The 19,688-nt window shown below is 38.4% G+C and overlaps 2 protein-coding genes across 4 annotated transcripts in view; one reads left to right on the top strand and one right to left on the bottom strand.

Annotated features, from left to right (window-relative positions):
* Nucleotides 1-13,410: 13,410 nt before the first annotated feature.
* On the top strand, nucleotides 13,411-17,424 carry GIMD1 (GIMAP family P-loop NTPase domain containing 1). Its single transcript, XM_013951774.2, has 2 exons — nucleotides 13,411-13,800; nucleotides 16,705-17,424. Exons 1-2 carry the CDS (start codon nucleotides 13,411-13,413, stop codon nucleotides 16,975-16,977), a joined length of 663 nt encoding a protein of 220 aa, XP_013807228.1. The 3' UTR covers nucleotides 16,978-17,424.
* Nucleotides 17,425-17,515: 91 nt separating this feature from the next.
* Nucleotides 17,516-19,688, bottom strand: part of AIMP1 (aminoacyl tRNA synthetase complex interacting multifunctional protein 1) — a 43,285-nt gene continuing 41,112 nt past the window's right edge. For all 3 annotated transcript variants that reach the window (XM_067297591.1, XM_067297592.1, XM_013951771.2), the window contains exon 7: nucleotides 17,516-19,162. In XM_067297591.1, the coding sequence (XP_067153692.1) occupies nucleotides 18,996-19,162 (167 nt within the window). In that variant the 3' untranslated portion in view covers nucleotides 17,516-18,995. The remainder of the gene's footprint in view (nucleotides 19,163-19,688) is intronic.

The raw sequence follows: 19,688 nt of genomic DNA, 5'->3' as shown, positions 1-19,688 counted from the left end.
TTGTGTCCTCCTTTTGAACAGATTTAAAGTCTTTGGACACTTGAAAATACGAACTGAGAGGCTATGACCTTACAAAGAGCTTCTCCATATGATCCCAAGAGTTACAATGCTTAGCTTTCCTTTAGTATGCCATAGTTCCTCGTCATTTCCTCTCAAGAGGCTGAACATATTTTGCCATCTCAATTTGAAGTGAAAGGTCTCACTTACATCAGTGTTATTTCAGTTTTAACCAGCATAACTCAAATGATTTATGATACCCAACCAAAAGAGCACTGCTGTAGTTATACTGAACGAACCCAACCAAATTATTCCAGGGTACAGCAGAAACAAATTTAGTCTATCGTATTTGCAAGAGTCATGAGTTACATTTGTGCATGGAAACTTCAACTAAACTTTTACTATTTTCTGGTGGCTCAATGCAAGAATGATGTGCTTGCTTTTTTCAGGTTAAGCTTACCAGTGCTATGCACAAGTCCTCCACACTGTTTTTGTTCAATACCTCCATGTATTGAAGCCTGTTGAATGTTCTTAAGATACTTCACATCCACAATTTCATCCAAGTTGTCCATAATGCTTGAAACACTTTCTACGCTCTTTTCAGCCAGTGAATCTAAAAAGCTGCAGACTGCAGAGCCTGAAAGGTTCAAGAGCTCAAAAAGTCTGACCAGATGCAGGAAAGAGGTGGAGAGGGGCATAGTTTGGTAGCCACTGAATGCTGTTTATATCTGGGATCCTGCCAAAGAAAAGAAAAACTGGATGCACAAGAAAAGAATAAAAACTGTATGATTCAGAGGGGAAGCCAATGAATTCAGTGGTAAAATTCCCATCAATGACAGTGGAAACTGGATTAAGCTTCTTGTAAACATATGGCCTTCCACTCTTAAATCAAATCACCCCTTTGAAATACCCTTCTTCTGCAAAGCCTTCCAATAGTAATGATACAAGATTTGCTGGAGTTGCAGCCATGTTCAAAATCCTAGAGACTGTGACTGTGTTGTGTTATCTACATCCAATTTAGAATGGGATTTTTTTTAAAGCCGCCGAAAAATTTGTTCGTTACATCCATGTTTAAGCCCTTAAATTCACAATCCTAATTCAAGACTGCAAAACTTTTCCTTTCCTACTGACTCAAATGAGAATTCTTGGATGCTGAGCACTGCTGGAAAGCAGACCTGATATTTAGGAGGCAAGATGATGAAGGAATGGCCTACTTTTGAGCATCCACCTTTAATATTCTTGTCCTAAGCCTCAGAAGTGGCAGCTGCTTTTCGTTCCAGGACCAATGTCAATTCTCAGAGACCCAGCAGCAGCTGCAAAATACCCTTTCCTAATCTTGCAGATCCTCTGAATTTACATTTCATGATATCAGATGCAAGCAGACACACAGGTTTTCTAAGGCTTTCAAAAATAAGCATGCTCATTTTAACTTGCACAAGAACCTGGGCACAAGAACTACTGGGACTGCTCCTGGGTGTTCTTTAGACTCAGGTTAAGACTCCTCCAACCAACCCAGGGTCCTCCTACATCACCCATTTCAACCACGTGCTTCAGTTCATAGCTTCTCCCCTACTTCGTGGTGTCTTTTCCTCACTTGTTCAATCCTTTGTCCTTTTCTGCAGGGCCTGCAGACTTGCAGCACTCCCTTATGTAAAAGGGCGACATGTTCTTCCTGTGTCTGCACTCCTCCTGCTCAGTTTGGGCAGGGTTTTTTTCTTTTATTTTTGTCTTGTGCTGTTTAAACACAGTAGTAGGGAAGAGAGAATAGCAAGGGCATGATCATGTTACATTTTTGCCAACAGTTAGCTGGTATGCCTTGGCAATATTCCATGTTAGAAACTACTCTCTGCCTTTTATAATCTGCTAGTTTCCTTGGGTAAATTTAATTTAACTTCTTACTCTAAACTGTTGTATAGTATTTCTATGTGCTATTAAATGGTTGCTGTGTTTCACTGGAGACATGGCTGCACTGATTCCCACGCCTAAACTTGTGTTTCAGTAAGGTCGAGTATAAAATCATAGGGTATTCGGATCCTAGAGATCTGTAAGGTGAAACACTATAAATAAAAGTCACTTATGTGCAAGGGCAGACTGACATACCTTGTATGTCTTACTCAAATTACAGTCTAAATTACCACATCATCCTTGTACTGAGGTTCAAAAAGGCTAATGTCACCACGTTACAGTCCCAATTACAATTTTTCTACCAACTTTTTGTTCATGATTAAATACAAACTGTGAAAAAGTTCCCTCTTTCCTTTCTTTTTCCATTCTTCTTTTGTTTTCTCCAATAGCTGGTATTGCTATCATTACATAGCATAAAGCAGGCCAACATTTAGATTTCTGTACATTTTTTTGTGCTTGAATTGGTCATTTTGACCTTGTTCTCTTTGATGTCTAGAAAATAACCTTTCTTCATGCTGTTTGCATTCAAAAGCAAAAAAAAAAAAATCTGTGATTCTTTTGGTGTGCTATGAATAAGCATGGACATGTTGGGACAGGAAATGCATACATGCCACTAAAATGAAAAAAGACTAATTTGTTAGCAATTCTGTAATACTCCCCAAATGCAGAAATTCTAAACACTGTGAAGTCATCTGCATAACTCCTCTTTTCAGCTGCCAGGGTCCACAAGCTGAGTCTTTCATAACAGGGATTATCACGGGGAGTAAGAAAGCATGCGAAATTTTGTGGACTAATGTTGAGTAAGTAACAATATAGCTCTAGTAAGTGCAATCTAGTGCATCCTTCATACAGCCATTCAATCTCCAATCTGCTAAAGCAGTCCTTATCTTCTTTTTTTTTTTCCTCTCCCTTCTTTCACATAATGATTTGTTATGCATTCTCAGCATGCATTGGTAAATTTGTTGTTCCCGACATATTCATTAATAAAGCCCGTCAGTTCCACACACTGCCTTCGGATGCTTACAGCGAGTTAAGAATTGCAGGTTTAAGAAGTCATTTCTTGTCACTGTTTGAGAAATTCGTTACTTGTTTTTAAAGTGAAGTTACATTTTTGAAAGACAGAGAAAATACTGCAGTACGGCTGTACTTAGAGTCCCAACAGAATGACTGAATCCTTTATGACATTCTGCCACTGTCCAGCAAACTCTGGTACATGCTACCAGAAAAATACCTGTTTTATACCAGATAGCTTAAGTGATGATATCAAATATATACTATATCACCCAGGCAGAGACTTCTCTTACTTAAACAGGAAGATTTCTCCTCTACTACCTTGATCCAGAAAAGGATATAAACATATATGTAAGGCTGTCTCTCTCTAGCCACCTACTAGCATACACTTAGTAAGGCTTGATTATAACGGTGCCCTCCCAGGAAGCCCTGGCTCACAGCCACTGTTGAAGTCTCACTCGGGAGCTGGTCATTTCTGAGGAAAATGGCAATTTAGCCACTGAACCCTAGCTGTATACATGCTAAAGAGAGCACACTTTTCTAAATCAGGATGGATTTATCATTCTGCTAGAAGAAGAATTGCCAAAAACACTGTTTAAAGCCCCAGACTGTCACAAAATAACACCCAAAAGGAGATCACAGAAAGACAATTTAAGATGCAGCCCTCTGACAGATGTGAAAAATGGCACATCTTCTGCACAAATGCAGTAAAAATATATAATCATTCAGTTATTCAAATTTGAAACAGAAAAACAAAAACATATTTTCTCCTTACAGCAAGATTACAAATTAAGACAACAAATTGGGTCTTGTGAGGTTACGGAAATGCTGACAGCTGTAAGTTTTTGTTCCCGCATTAGGGTTTTGGTTTTTTTCCTTTCCTTCCTTTCTTTTTTTTTTTTAAAATCTGTTCTCTCATTTGAGACAAATATGATTTCTAAAGAAAGAGCTGTGGGTGTAGGCTTAAAAAAATAATTAGAACTCTTGTTTGTTCTTCATGGCCCATAAATGATTGTGCTGACTCTAAATTAAAAAAAAAAAAAGATTTTGTGAAATCTTAACTGATGATACGGGCAAACACTGTTTGAGCTAGAGGGAAGCTAATGTAAAAACATGAACTCACCATAAGGTTTATTTTTTCCAGTTCAAAAATAAACTGCATTTGAAGCCTTTCATTTTTCCTGCTGGTTCACTTAACTGGTAGATATAAGCCTTCTTTAACTTTCTGGAAGTCAGCATTTGGTCTCCCTGTTAGGTGGCTGTTGCCTATGAACTGCTGTGTCCTGTATGCCTGTGTTCTGACAAAAGGCCTATTAAATATTGCATGACAATAATTTATAGCTAACTTTCTACCAGCAATGTTACATTTGCATTGCGCTAAAAATGGAATACTCTCATCTCTCCCACAAAAGTCGGTCTCAGCATGATACCACATTTTAAACTCCTCTCATGGTTTAGTGCATTGTATTGTAAAACACATCAGGAACTTAACTATTTGGATAAAAACCATAGCTGACTATATGAAGGGAAGACAAGAACTAAAGAGAAATTGTTGATTTCCACAGAGCTGGTAATTTACCAAAGATAATGACAATATTTGTTAGGCTTTGAAATGTTATACAGAATAAAGCACCAATGAAATGATAACCAAGTTTGTGTATGGACTGACTTCTAAATTTGAAGCATTATAAAGAAAGAAAAGTAGTACAGCATTTATGTTCATGCAGTGGAGAACAGAGGAAAACTCACACTGTATTGCAGCAGATGACAGTTGGGTGAATTGCACAGCAATTACTGCATCTTTGTAACAATACTTTTGCTCTAACTTACTTTATCAGACTCCATGAACTTTACTGAGCAACAGTGAAGCCATATAATCGTTAGCCTTCTGTTCTCATCCCAGTCAGCCCCTGTTGTACAAGGTGCCCAGAAGAGCAGCAGAACAGGAAGCATTGGCAAGAAAGAAGTTTTTCACAACGCCAGATACCTCAAAGAGGAAGAAAACCTGGTTCCTACTTTTATCTTCATGTATTAATACCCTTTAAATTTTCAGCTTTTAATTTTTGTTGACTTTCCCAGCTAAGGTGTGTGACGCAACAGGAACTGAGTTCACATCTTACGTGTCCCAGTGTAGGGGGTACTAGGGCTTGGGACCATTTTTATCTGAAGGGACTCTGAAAGTTTCAGCAGCGAGTAGTTGATGAAGCCTGCCAAGCAGCAACGTACCAAAGGTGGAGGACTTGGGTGGGGGGGGGAGTTCAGCCTGTGCACTTCTCATCCCTTTGCTGTTCTCTCTCCAACATCTTTGAAGCCAGAGACTGCAATATCCATTGCTCCAAGTTATGTCAGTGTTCACTGGGACTAAGCTTCAGGTCTGTAATATTTGCATAGACTTGAATTTTTCTTGTCTATACGTACAAAATTAAATTTCAGGAGAGCAAGTGGTGATGCAGCTCTGTATTTTACATCAACAACAGGTAAATTTCCAGCCACCAAATAAGATAATAGTCTATTACACTTTGAGCCCTGAAAGATACTAGAAACACTCCACGGTTTATATAAGTACCATTATTACTGAATGCAGCACATTACAGATGCTACAACATAGCACTGAAGGGAGGAAGCATTCTGATTACATAAATCCGTTCCACTGTGAAAAGTGGGCAAGGATTTTTGCCCTTTCATCCTCTCCTGCAGAAAGGACAACAATTTGAAAAGCTCCAACTTCAAAATATTTTGTGACACAGTCTATATCAGGAAGTTAAAGCATTGTGGTTAACTACTGAGTCTTGGGCTCACAGTTCTAACCCATACACCAATTTAACCATATACTTTGCACCCTTTAAGCATATATATGCCCTAGTCAGAATGTAACAAACCAGCTACAACAATTCCACTTTTCTGAACTACATCACCACAGCAAGCCACACTGGCTTGTAAAACAACTCTTACAGCATAATTCTGGCATTACATATTCAATGGCTTGAAACCATGAAATATACTGGGAAATATCCTCAGATTCAGCTTGTTTGGAATGTTTTAAATATAAAAAGCGTCTGCTTCAAGCTTGATGTCCACAAGCTATCATGGCTATCAGAAACAAGAAAGGGTAGTATTTCTGAATAGTATTCCAGTTTCTTAATTTATGCTATTAAGAAACACTATTTACAACTGAGCAGTTTGCCTATAAGGTGTAGGTATATAGAGAGAAGATTCATAAATGGAATTAAAAATAAAAATCAAATTGTTAGTTATTAGGTATTTCAAGTCCTTAACATGTGTTGTATCCTTAGAAATAGAAATACCTCACAAACCCTGAAAATAAGAAAATGAAGCAACTAAGTACTAAATCCGTCCTGAATACACACAGATGTCCATGTTATTGAGTAGAAAGTCATCATTTTTACACTTAAGTAGAAATTTTATATGCCATGTATTCCTGACATCCTATGAAACATCACTTTAAGAATTAGAGTGCAGACGAGTAGCATTGTGACCAGTTCAACCCTGCATTTAAGTGCAACTTCTGTGGTTATTAGAGTTAAAATGATTATAACATTTCCAGACATCATGGGAATACATTCGGAAAGTCAGTCAGAAGTCATCTAGGTCCCGGTGGTGCATTTGACGTAAAAAATATTTTTATCCTATCATAACCAATGCTGTTACTGCCCTACAGAAATCCATTGCCTTCAGCTAAATCTATCCCACCGCACATCTTTAAAAGAAGCAAATACTCTCTATACTATTTAGATGAGGAAACTAAGAAATTGTGCAGCTTCTCAAAATAAGGAAATGAATGTTACAGAATTAGGAGCTGTACCCAGGTTTCTGAGCTTCCAAGTACATTCCCCACTAACAGGATTTTTGCCCCTTTTCAGGGACAAAATGTTTTTGACTCAGGGTGAATTTGAGGCTAATCACAAGAAGGTTAACGAATGCGGTGTTCCATCTGACTCAGGGGGTCAATACTGAAGACATATGGGGCCGGTCACAGAGCTCATCCAGATAAATGCAAGGAAAACACTATTCTTCCGTAAGTCTATATTTTCATACTTTCTGGTTATTGTTTCTTTTCCAAATATCTGCCTTTAAAATCAAGAGTTTATGATTTGGTTATTTTTCCTCTACTGTTATTGGTATACGTATAGTCATACTTGTAATAACACCCTTTTTTTGGCTGTTGTTGTTTGGACATTTTGCCTATTTCCCTGTGAAGTACTGAACACAGAGACAAACGTATCAGCCTTGCTGCACAGTCCTATAGCCAAACCTGCCCACTAGTGACTTATGTCCAACCTTTATACTGCAGAAAACGTATCATGGCAACCCAGCTCAAAACAAGTCAGTTCAAATATCTCTAAGTAATCTGTTCAAGAGAGAGTATAGCACAATATGGTATATTAAAAACATTCCTTGTATATTAAAAAAATCTGATATGGTGCCATGGGGGAAATCATTAGTTAAATTGGAGAAGGTGGGGATTAGTAAGAGAATTAAAAATTGGCAGCCTGTGACAGTAAGTGTGACATGCCCCATTACACAGTGCATCCACCAGCCCCCTCCTCAAGTATTTTGAAAGGCCATCTCACATCGAACCATACTAACAGCAAGCAAGATGAGACTGTGCTCCTGCGGCTGGTCACAGAGCAGCACTGAGAAGCAGAGTGCTTGGAAGGACAACATTGCTGCCTCGGAAATGCAGACAGTACTTCAGCAGCCAAGAGACTGACCCAGATTAACGTGTCTAAGATACCGGTTTCTAATCTGGTATTATCTCCTATTTGTAGAGGATGAAGGGAAAGGAGATCTAGTTGTCTTGGTGACTCACTGGGACAACAGAGAAATGATTTCTTGCTGACATGCTCATTGTGCTGATACTTCTGCTCAATCTCCTTTCAAAGAGGAGGCAGGGTCCTTGATCTGCTTTTGTGCCAGCAGTATTGGCCCTGAACCCACATCCCACCGTAAGAAGTTCAGCTGAATTCAGGGGAGCTGGTTCTGCAAGCATGCCAAGAGACACTGTCCCAAGGCAGGTGCAACTTCAGCACTAGTCTGCAGCTATACCCTACCTCCTCTCCTCTTGGCAAGTCCAGTCTAATAGCACATAAGCTACACGGCCACCTACACTGCAAAGAGAGGCATGATCTTGCAGATCACTGGATGATTGTTTATTTTGGTTCAGAAATACTAAGAATATTACAGATTGGATTTAGCAAAGGAAAAAAAATGGGTTTTGAAGAAACACTACGATATTTTCTGTGCATTTTCCTTTAGCATAAGGATAGAAAATTTTGTTGTGAATGCAATCTGAAAGGAATCGAGTATCAACAGACTGTCCTGTCTTCCCCTCAGTAAACAGTGACTTGCCTGGCTTTTCTTAGAAATTAAATGTGTAACAGAACTGAAGCCATGCTGACTACATGGACTACATACCTTCCTAGATTTCTCATGTTGTTTGGGAAGGCTAAGAGCCTGTCTCCGTGTGTGGTAATCCATCAAGTGGGCTCACTGGGTTTTCTCTAAGTAAGCGAAAATCATCAAAGCACATCTTAAATTACTTATGGCATCATCCTGGGCTAAACTGAGAGCCCACATAGGGAAAGAAGCTGTAAGGGATGGGAAGGCATGGGAACTGAAAGGAGACACACGGTGAGATACCACGTGCCTAGAGAGAACCTATGTTATTTCCATTTACAACATCTAGTCTGCTTGGAAGACGCTCAGCAGCAGACTGGAGAGCTTGCTTAGGGTACTAGCAAACCAACTGGGTGATCACAGCATTGCAGTAGAACGGCAGTTGACACACTAATGTAGCTAAGACGCACTGCAGCTCTAGTTAACTCTGTAGCTATACCCAAATCCAATGCTACTTGCAGATGATTTTGTTTGATCAGCCTTGGTTTTTCAAAGAAAACTAAAGAAACTGGATACCCAAATGCCACTTATTTTCAACAGGATTGGGGGTCTTACTTCCTTTCCTTACTAGATTTATTTTGGTATTTCTATGGGAACAGTACAAAAGCTCCTTTATCACTTACAGGCAGCCTTCTTGCCTGCACCAATCCATAATAGGTGCAGCTTTGGTTTTCTCTTTGCCATTTTTTAAATAAAGTTAAATAAACACAAAGACCCAAACAATAGGTTACCCACTGGTAGCGCTAAAAACGTCAAAGGCAATTCTGTTACACCCTGTACTTGTTCTTTGCTAATTCATACTCCGAGAATGACAGTAGATTGATGACCTCATTTCCAAAGCCCCATAAATAAATGTGACCAACTCAACTAAAAAGCTAGGGAAAACTGAGGTATCTCTTACAAAAAGAACCATATAAGGGCCAGTAAATAAACCCTCTTGTTTCTTAAATGCTACCTCTTCATTATTGCTGTTCAAACCCATCAATGTGCTGTGCTGTCTTTATATTAAAAAAAAGAGAGAGAGAGAAGACTGTTTCTTGGGCAAAAGGAGGGAAAAATGCTTTACACATCTCTTATTTCAGCAGACCTATGAAGACTGCTGTAATTATCCTATATTTTCTAATGCTTTAACTCATTTCCCATCCCATATTTTATTTCAGCATAGGACTATAGAGCAAGAGGACCCCAGCTGAGTTTTATACCTGTGAAACAGGCTGATACTGCCACCTTGGGGAGAACTCTTTCCACATACTTTGAGGCGCCTAAGCAACCATCATATAAATCTGTTTGTTTTTTCCCCATCATATCTTCACAGGAAGCCTTCTTAAATTGCTCTGTACACGCTGTCGTAAGATCCTCCAGATGTGTCCCACCTCAGAGTACATTACACTCGTTACAGAACTGGAAAGAAATGCCTTTTTTGTGGGGAAGTTGTTAAGTTCTAGACACCATTAGCAGTGCCTCATTGACACCACTCTTAAGTTTACAACCATCTTGCCAGCATTAGAGCCCTGCTCCGTCTGTAGCTAGGCAAGATGGGTTCTGTGTACAACATCCCTCTGCTTCTGGGATTTTAGCTTTCTTGGTAATTTTGAATTCTTGTCTGTGCAAAACTTAAACTATTTCCCCAACGGGCTACTGGCTCAGTTGGATGCGACTGCTAAGACATATACTGCCTCAGATATAATGAGACCTATTACTGTGCACAGGACTGGTCTGAAGAAAGTTCAGAGCTGGACTGTTATAATTAGACCAAAATCAAGACTTCTGGGCAAATTAAGGGAAGCATCTGGATTTAATTGTTACAATATCCTTAAGTCTTATGAGACTGACCAACTGTTTCACTTTTCAAGTGAGTGATCCCCTTTGCAGTTGTCTTTGAGTTTGTACCCACCAGCAGATGAAGGAACCTTGCCAGACACTTTACATAAAATATGCTTTAAAAGACAAAGCCTGTGCTGGACTTAGTTGCATTTAGCCCATACACCTTTGAGCTGCAAGGTTTTTTGCAGTGAAATCTAAAACCTTGTGGTAGGTGCCTCAGCTACTCATACAATAGAGGGAAAGATTTAATGTCTCACCTCTCACCAGAATAGGCAGGCCCAAGAGCAGGGAACTGCCTAAAAGAAACTGCCTATGCAATCTTAGAAATATATAGCAATGAAATTATTACATAGCTGTCTAGAGCCAGGTAACAGAAATGAGGGGCTCATGTGATTATACATGTGGAAACTGTGAAGGCACTAGTTTGTCTGCATTAGCTCGCGCCACCTGCCAAAACACTGGCTGTGCTTGTGGCACCGCAGTGGGAGACGAGGCTTTTAGAGGAACTAAATCTCACTCCGTTGCTGCAGCGGGCAGGAGCAGCCCTGGCACTGCAGTAAACTCACAAGCTCCCACATAAAGCTACATTTTGGATGACAATATCCCTGGGCTCTGGAAAGCGCCTTCCTCTTTTCTCCTCACCATAGACAGCATGTGTACCAGGCTCTTGTGCTGCCCATAACGACGGACATCTTAACTCCCTTGGAGTGAACACCCACCCACTCACCTGGCATTTACAGTCCGAGAGGCGGCATCTCAACCTTCCCTTGCGAACAGACACGCAGGGCTCGCTCCAGTCTTTTGTTCTATTACTATAACCCAGTTATTAAAGCACTAATTTAGATTCATTTTCTGTTAAGGCACAGAAGTACTTCCCCCTTGCAGGAGAATGTCTAAATGTCTAAAAAGCAAGTGATAGGCCCTTTCTGAAGGGTCTTTTCACCCCGAGTTTTAACGCTACCACAGCATGGCAAAGAATGAAGCTTTGTGAAAGAAAGGTATTGCGCTAACAGGAAGGATCGTGGCTATCTAGCTAACAGCTGCTGCACATAACTGGCAATGGTGCAAACCTGCAGGTTTTTTGCTGATTCACAAATAACTTCCGTATTTTAATCCATTACTGTTTGTTAGGCAAACAGCTTTACGTCTGAATTAGGTTTAAATCATGCTTTGAAAACATCGCAATTATTTCATTGTAAGTGCATACGCACTGTCACACACACAGATGAACACACATTCAAGAATACACAGCACTGAATCTAATCCCGCTACCTCCACTCTCATATTAAACTCTCATACAAAACTGGTGGTAGACTTACATAACTTTCATACATACCAACTTCACACAATCTCTAAAGCGATTGCAAAAAACTGTATCTGCAGGTAACTAGCAAAAAATTAATAGACAGTTCAATTACTGACCAAACATACCAACTGGATGAGGATCTATCAGTAACAGATTAACCAGACTAATGTGTGCGTAACAGTCTCACTGTGGTACGTTGCCACTATTAGTTTCAAAGTTCACGTATGAACTTTTATTATTCAGGACAAATGGTGTATGAATGAAGTCTGAACAAAAGAAGAACTTAAGGGAGAATAAGGTAAGTGACAGCATATGAAATTAATCTAAGGACTTTAGACTGCATATAGGAAAAAAGGAAAAAAAAATCCTTAATGATGATAAAAAGCAGTACAGAATTAAAAAGGGAATACATGAATGCATGTCCATCTAAAGTAATATTATTATGTTACAGAGAATTAATACAAAGCACATCTAGACTGACAAATTACTGAAGACATCCACTTCAATAAGGCGCCTTTTTGTTAACGGGAATACACTGGTATTCTCTTTTAAAAACAGGGAATTGATCATTGAAATATTCTTGCTTTGTACGCTGTAAATTCTGTAAGGAAAACCATCATGTACAGAATTCAATACTGCCTGTAACAAAAATATGTTAATTAAGTAACTCTCCCATGTTTGACCTCTTGCTGAAATTAGATTAATTTGGGCATGGATTTAATATGAGGGAGAAATCCTGAACTGCACATGCAAGAATCTAAATAAATTAAACAATCATAGGCAATCCCAGGATGATTCTAAAATTATCCATAATCTCTCTAAAACTACATAAACATAATAGCTCAAATAATCTTTCCAAAGTTTCAGGTGCCATTGATAACTTAAAATCAACTACTTATTCCCCAATATAGGCTTCCATCTTAAACATCTCTGAATTTATTTAAACAACCAATATTCCTGCTAGACAATTAATGTGCAGCAAAACCCCTTCAGATATTAGATTACAGAAAAGAAAGATGAAAAAGAATGAGAGGGTTTATTTATGACCAGTTATAGTAACTGGAAATAATACTCACATCTCTCTTCTCCATCCACCAGTCTATGCTTTCTTTCACACTAGGTGTGCCACAGCAGTCTAAAAGATTGTAAAAGTTTCCAGAGTCTCAGTTTGGACTGGGGTTAGGATCTGGAGCATTGGCTATTTCAGGTCTTCTTGTTTCATTAAAACAACTTCCTATAGCTATCTGCATCAGAAAACCCTTTTGGATCATTGTCTATTTCAACTTTATTTGTAGCTGAAGACAGACATACTCTAAGCTGTTCTCTGCTGTGAAAAAGTGCTTTGTACAAGATAGGCTACTTTTCCCAGACCATTCTTTTTTTTTAAACAGGTAAAGATTTACTTCTGGAAACGTGGTTGTTTCATAACAACACACATTTTTCACTATTCTCTTCTTCCTCCCCTGGTTTTTCTCCTTTTCATAGTCATTCCCTGCATGCCAATGCTCCTTTCCTCAGTTGATTCCCAGCTTCTCCTTTCCCTCCCTTCTTTGTTGCATCTCCTTAGTGCATATTTGCTTTACCTGTTCCTCAAACTCTTGTTATATCTGACTTTCTCCCAGTTCTTCCAGTGTAGGCGCTACACTGATCAGTCTGTTAGGCTACGGTCTCATAGCTGTGACACCTTCCATGGAGTCTCACTACTCCTAAGCAGTAGGCTGGAGAAGGACACCAGATGAAGATCTGTCCTTGGATCAGACAGAAGTGTATGTGTTGTGGTGACTGCTTATCCACACTATGCTCTCCTTAAACATTTCAGGCAGGAAAAGGCACTCAAAAACACTGAATTTTGCCATTCTTGCGCATATTTTTTTCAAAGTTGCTAGCTGAAATAGCTCATGTTATTTGTTCTTCACTTAATGACAGGTTTGTGGATAAAAGCATACACAATGGCAGAGAGCAATGAGATGACCATCAACCTTCTTGTGCTTGGAAGAACTCAGACTGGTAAAAGTGCTGCTGGGAACAGACTGCTGGGCAGCTACGACTTCGAAAGTCATCTCTCCCCAAGCTCTGTGACTACATGTTGCAGCCTTAGACGCAGCAGTCGCATTTCAGGGATTATACGAAGAAACGGCTGTGAGCTAGCTCTCCGCGTTCGAGTACTTGACACTCCAAGCTACCCCCACAGCAGTCTGAGCAAAGAGCAGGTGCAACACAAAGTGAGAACAGCCCTGGCTCAACACTTCAGAGAAGGCCTACATCTAGCTCTTTTGGTCCTGAGGGCTGACTTGCCTCTGTGTCCTGATGAAAATGATCACACAATTCAGTTCATCCAGGTAACAACAAATAAATAAACAAACAGCCATCTCTGCCATAACTGCAACTCTTTTGTCTTCAGGTAAAAATAGAAGACAACTATGGAAGTTAACTGCTTTACTTGTTCCTCTATGGAACTCTATGGAAGAGTTAACTGCAAAAGTAAAATAGAAAAGTACATCTGAAAATTGGAACACTTTCCAAGCCAGAGGTCAAAACATATTCCATTCAGAACTCCAACCCTGCATGTCATAGTTACATTTACGCTAAATCTGAGAAAAGAGAGGTAAGAACTGGTATTTACTGTACTTGGACTCAGCATAAAGGAATTTAGGAATCTAATTTACCTATTAAAATAAGCTTTTCTCTCAGGAGTTACATTTAAAAGTTATCATGGCAAATCTAGCTCTGCTGAGGAGAAGTGCTATTTGAAGTAAAAGTCAAGTTACCTCACTCTAATATACTTTCTATAGGAAAGAATACTGACCAAAGCAGGGAATGATGGGTCCAAAATCATGCAGAAGATCTGTGACTGGGACAAGGGTTTAGGATGCTCGGCAATCTGTCCTGCACTGTCACTACTGCTGTATCTGTTCAAAAAAAAAAAACCTAGAAAGTTACAATAAATTTACTTTGGCTAAGGAAAATTTCTAGCATAACTGACTGAAAGCAAATATTTTGAAATTCTGGGGCAAAATATTTTTGGAAGTGGATGAGATGTGTAGGAGAAAGACAGAAATTTGAATGGCTTTCTTGTCCTTTTCAATCAGAAATTTCTCATTTCCATGAATACACTTCTTTGAAAAAGAAGCCAGCAAAGGGATACTGTTCAGTTCATCTACCTGATCAGACAAACCAGGCTCATTCATATGCTTTACAAAGAAACAAAGCATTTCCTTCATTATTCTCAAAGTCCGTACATTACACTCAGCACAGTATCTGTGTATTATAGGAATGAACTTTCTAAAAACCTGTAAGACTAGAAGAGACTTCCTGGTGCATCAAATCTTATCACCTGGTGCAACCGGCAAAGTACAGTCATACACATAACTTGCGAAATGTGAGTTGTTCTTCCTTTCCTCCCAATAACTCCCTGTTGGTAGGCTAAACCTTGCTTTTCTGAGAGTTAGAAACTTGGTTCTAGTTTTCATCACGCTTTTACTCATTGCCAGTTTAAATATATTTGTTCTCAGCATCACTCTCTTCCTTACATGGTTCTCCATCTATCTATACTTCATGGTATTTAAGAGAGAGCAGTATTTTCCTCAAATATTTTTACTCTGATCCAATGAAAAACCATCATGCTCCCAGTTTGAGATGCTTTTGGATCAAGTCCACCTGGGAATTAAAAGTATAAGAGATGCCAGAATACGTTTTCTCTTTAAGCTGGGCTTTAAAAACCTCTGCTGGAAAGGAAATAAAGCATGTTAAAAGACAATGAGAAAGCAACCCTGCTACTTCTCTTTCAAGATTGTAACTGGCTCTCAGCTTATGTAATGGTTGTCTTTTTAGCCGTTTTACCCTTAAGAGCCCAGATGCTATAATAATTTCATTAGCCACTAACAAATGGGACAGGACAGCTAGTGGGGTCCTGGAAAATAAACAGTAATGGTTACTCATGAATATGTCATTCCAAAAAGAATCTAGCATGAGGACCACCATTAGCTATCAGGAGTTCTTGCAATAATTCTCTGCATATTAGGGATGGTATATCGATAATCCACACAGGCTACTGGTATTTAAATCTCTCTGGATTTTTTACTTCATAGCCTAATAAATTGAGAGAGTGGCAAGGGATCACATACTGATTTTGGGAACATTAGCGCTGACTTATCTGAATCCTGAGCAAATCAAGGCATTATTCTCTCTTCCTAAAACCAATACCTGAACACTTCCTTAGACAGCATGACCATTCGTTTTTATATATTGTATTTCCCCTCCCTGCAGTTAGCAGAAGGCTTACTGTAAGGCTAACAGTTATGCCAAAATATAGCAAATATCTGTTTTGTGGGGAAGGGTTTTATTTTTTCCACCCCTAGCATCCAAAACAGATTAATTGCTGTCAATATATTAGGTTCTTCTAACTTCCTAAATTTCTTAGAATAGGAAGACATCCTTTAAAGTGGTTTGATAAAACTTATTTAGGTTATATGGTTGTTCAGGCCATAGCAAGATAGACTTTATTACTAAAATAGGTTTGTTGTCACACACACAGTAGTTAGCATGATTGCAACTACAGTAGTAATTGAAAAATTAAAACCAACTCTCTTATTCATGTGAGCATTTTCTGTACACACTAATAAAAAAAAGCAGCTTGTTTTCTCCAGTCCCTCTCCATCAGATGAACCACATCAATTAAATACAACCTCTGTGGTTCATCATTTAATTTGATGCATTTGATTTGTATCTTTCCTTAACTGCTAAGAATAACTACAGTTTTACGTGATACAGCTAGATTGCAGATTGGGGCTACATAAAAATTCATGATTCACTTTTTCAGCACGTAGTGATTTTTAAAAGTTTTTTTCAAGAGCTGAGCAAAAAGTGTAGAAATATAGATAAGTGGAAAACTACTAATTTAAACTACTTGAAATCCAGGTTTTTTTACAATGATGTGTAACTTAGCTACACAACAACCATTTTCCTTATTTACATAGACCTTTTTTTAATCCAAAAATCTCTATTAACATCTGCATTAAGAGAACAGAGAACTGCCTGTACAGCATGACCACCTATTTCCACTAAAGTGATTGTCAATGTCTTTGAAGGTCAAAACCCCCAGAAATTTCAGCAACTCAGATAGCATGAACTTGACTGCTGCCAAGAACAGAACACACTCTTCTGTTAATACATAAGTATATGAGGTGGGAGCAGGGAAAAGAAACAAGAAAAGATAACTATTTAAGATTTGTTTTTCATTACAGGAACTTCTGGGACCCACATGGAAGGATTTCACTGCAGTTTTACTTACTCATGCAGACAAGGCAGAAGAGGCTGGATTCAGTGAGGACACTTACTTGCACAGTGCCTCAAGTACCCTGTTGTCACTTTTGAGCTCAGTACAGCACAAATACATTTTCCTAGACAACCAGAAGAGCATAATTAAAGAGGAGAGAGCTAACATCTTAAGAAAGCTCTTGAATTTTATAAGAAAAAATAATTATCAGCTGCTTCTACTTAAACACACAAAGGAATAAGATTAGCTTTCAGGTGCTCATTTATCTATTTTCTATTGTACATAACATGTAATAGAAATAAACCCCTAAAAGTCGGCAATCAGTACAGTCCACACCCATACCGAATATTTTCACCTTTTAACATACAGTTGGAAATCTTTCTTTAGTACGTATACCAAACTAACCACCTTCCTGGTACTGCTGCATCCAGACTCCTTGCTTCAACTACAAAAACCAGATCAAGGTAGTGCTATAATCATGCTCCTAATATGTGTGTAGTCACAAATGAGACATTACAGTACAGCAGATTGTATATTGCAGCCCATACGGGACACAGATCTGGGGTGGAAAAAAAAAGTAAAATATGTACATGATTTCAGATGGGGCTGTGGCACTGTAAGGGGAAAGGGAACCTCTTAATTTAGTGCTCAGTTCTGTACTCTTCCAAGCAGAAGTTTCTCTGAAGCCCAGAGTTTGTAAAGAACTTTCCAATATTAAAAGCTAGGAGTTATGTAAAAATATTTTCCTACCTTGATTCAAAATTAATTAGAATTGAGAGTTTAAACTTCAAGAATTTTGTTTAATAAAACATTACTGGATACGCAGTTTACAAGGCAGTTAAAATAGCTCCCATGTGCTTAATATTATTTGGCACATTTGAAAGAACTAATTACTATTGCTTATTCCCAGATGCATGAAAAAATAGCACAGTTAAGTATATAGGCACACACAAAACTCATTCCAAAAAGGAATCTGTTATCTCTTCTTTTATGCCTGTTCCTTTTAATTTTATATCCATGTCATTTTGTTTTCTCTCCCAGCTTACTGGATGAAGCTCAAAGCCTGGGAAATTCAGAGTGACTAAGAAATCCATTTATTTCATTTCAGTGGTTAGAAAAGTGCTTACTGTTTCAGTAGTTAGACAGCAGACCATTAAACATTAGATGCTAAAACACCTGAACTACCTCTAAATAGTTACTTAAAAGGTTTATTGTAAATTGATCTAAAATGGTTCTTTTCAAATTACTAAGGGTCAGGAATCACAAAAAGTAATTTGAAGCTATTATCATACCAACTGTGACTACTTGTACTATTTTATTATAGATTAATTCAAACTGTAAGAACTGAAGAAGCTATTTCTTTTACACTACAGTATCTCTTGTATAAAATATTGCTTATAAAGATTTTAAAACCAAAAATCAATTTGTCTTATATTTGTTTCTGGCACTAGCAACTGACTTTTTTTTTTTTTTAAATTTACTAACTGTTTGGCAATCTATTCTCTATATCCACTACTTATTAGTATTTATTTGTCATTTAAAAGGAAATCTCTAGGTGGAAGAGGTGAGAGCCAAGAACTACATTAGCAAAGTGACAGCTTTGATTTTATTTAAATTATAACAGTTTAACTGTGGAAATATGAGAAGTATGTCCATTTGCATATCTTAGAGCATAAAGGGTCATACTTTAATCTTCATATTAGTGAAGTCTGCAGACTACTCAGACAGTACAGCCAAGAACAGAGTTGCAAGGCTTATAATATCTGAAAAGCATTTGGGAGAAGGGGAGCGAAACTACAGAAAGATGACAAGAGGAGTAAAGATGACTGCGGTCTTCAGCGACCAACTATTAGTCAGTCTTGCACCTCTTGAACAAAGGTTAGCAAGCAAGGAACATGGCAAAAAGTTTTCCTTCCTGAGATGGTTTTGCTTAGTAGATTCTCAGAACCTTTTAGCTGTCCAGAGAACATGTTTGCCTCCTTATACACCCTCTAGATCTACCATGAACAAGCCTTGGCAATTAAGTCTTAAACACTAAATAGTTAATGACTGTTGATAATACTTAACCTCAAAGACAGTAAGCATGGGTAATCAGTGAGGTGTGAAAATCTTGTAGGCATAACACATTCAGTATCTCTGATAAAGGAATCAAACAAAAAAAGGAATTAGCCATGCATTTGGGAGGGGCAATATATTCATGTCTTTATTGTGCTTGCATTACTTTCCATTTCGACATCTGAAAAACCTTCTAATAACCATTTATTTAATTCCACTGTTTGCCATGGTCTCTGCACAGCAGACTCCTTTCCCTCTCACTTCAAACGGAACTCCTTTGTACGTAGCAACACACTGGTCATTGGTATGAAGGTCTGGTTGGATTTGCTCCCAAATCTTCTTCTTGGGATTAAGCTCCTTCTCAGGATCTCCTGTTTAAAAACAGAGAACAACCTAATAGCACACAATACAGAAGGCAGGGCAAGAGCTATGTGTACATACATGTCTGTGAGAGCACACATAGTATCACTGCACTCTGAAAGGGAAGATTATTAACTGCAAGTCTCAAAGTGAAAACTTTAATCTGAACTGTATTATAGGACTAGGAAACGTCTCTTGATCCTTTCTCTAGATGCTGATCTTTCAGGGGCAAAAAAGGGTTGTAAGCACTTAACAGACCACAAATCCTGTCAAAAGGAAGAAATCAAACCAGTGCTAGTTGTTGGATTACAAAATTTAAGAAAGACCAAAAGGATTCCTAAGAATTGAGTAGACACTGATCATAAAAGCACATTACTCACGGAGACACAGGTTTGTCTGAATCGTAAGTTTAGGAATTAATGACATTTCAGAAGTAATTTGCATTAAGTGAATTATGGCAGGTACCCTTACAGCTGAGAAATACGGAAGTTAGACAAGAATAGTCCAATGTTAGGGTGGTGACATACAATTTGAGTC

This window comes from Apteryx mantelli, chromosome 5 (genome assembly GCF_036417845.1).
Source record: "Apteryx mantelli isolate bAptMan1 chromosome 5, bAptMan1.hap1, whole genome shotgun sequence".
NCBI classification, from domain to species: Eukaryota; Metazoa; Chordata; class Aves; order Apterygiformes; family Apterygidae; genus Apteryx; species Apteryx mantelli.
The sequence above is the reverse complement of the archived record's forward strand: the minus strand, read 5'-3'. Positions and strand labels throughout refer to the sequence as shown.

Excerpts from the sequence above, each read along its gene's own strand:
- GIMD1 (XM_013951774.2), top strand. The coding sequence starts at position 13,411 with ATGGCAGAGAGCAATGAGATGACCATCAACCTTCTTGTGCTTGGAAGA. Across the intron at positions 13,801-16,704 it reads ACACAATTCAGTTCATCCAG|GAACTTCTGGGACCCACATG; the intron begins GTAACAACAAAT and ends TTTTCATTACAG.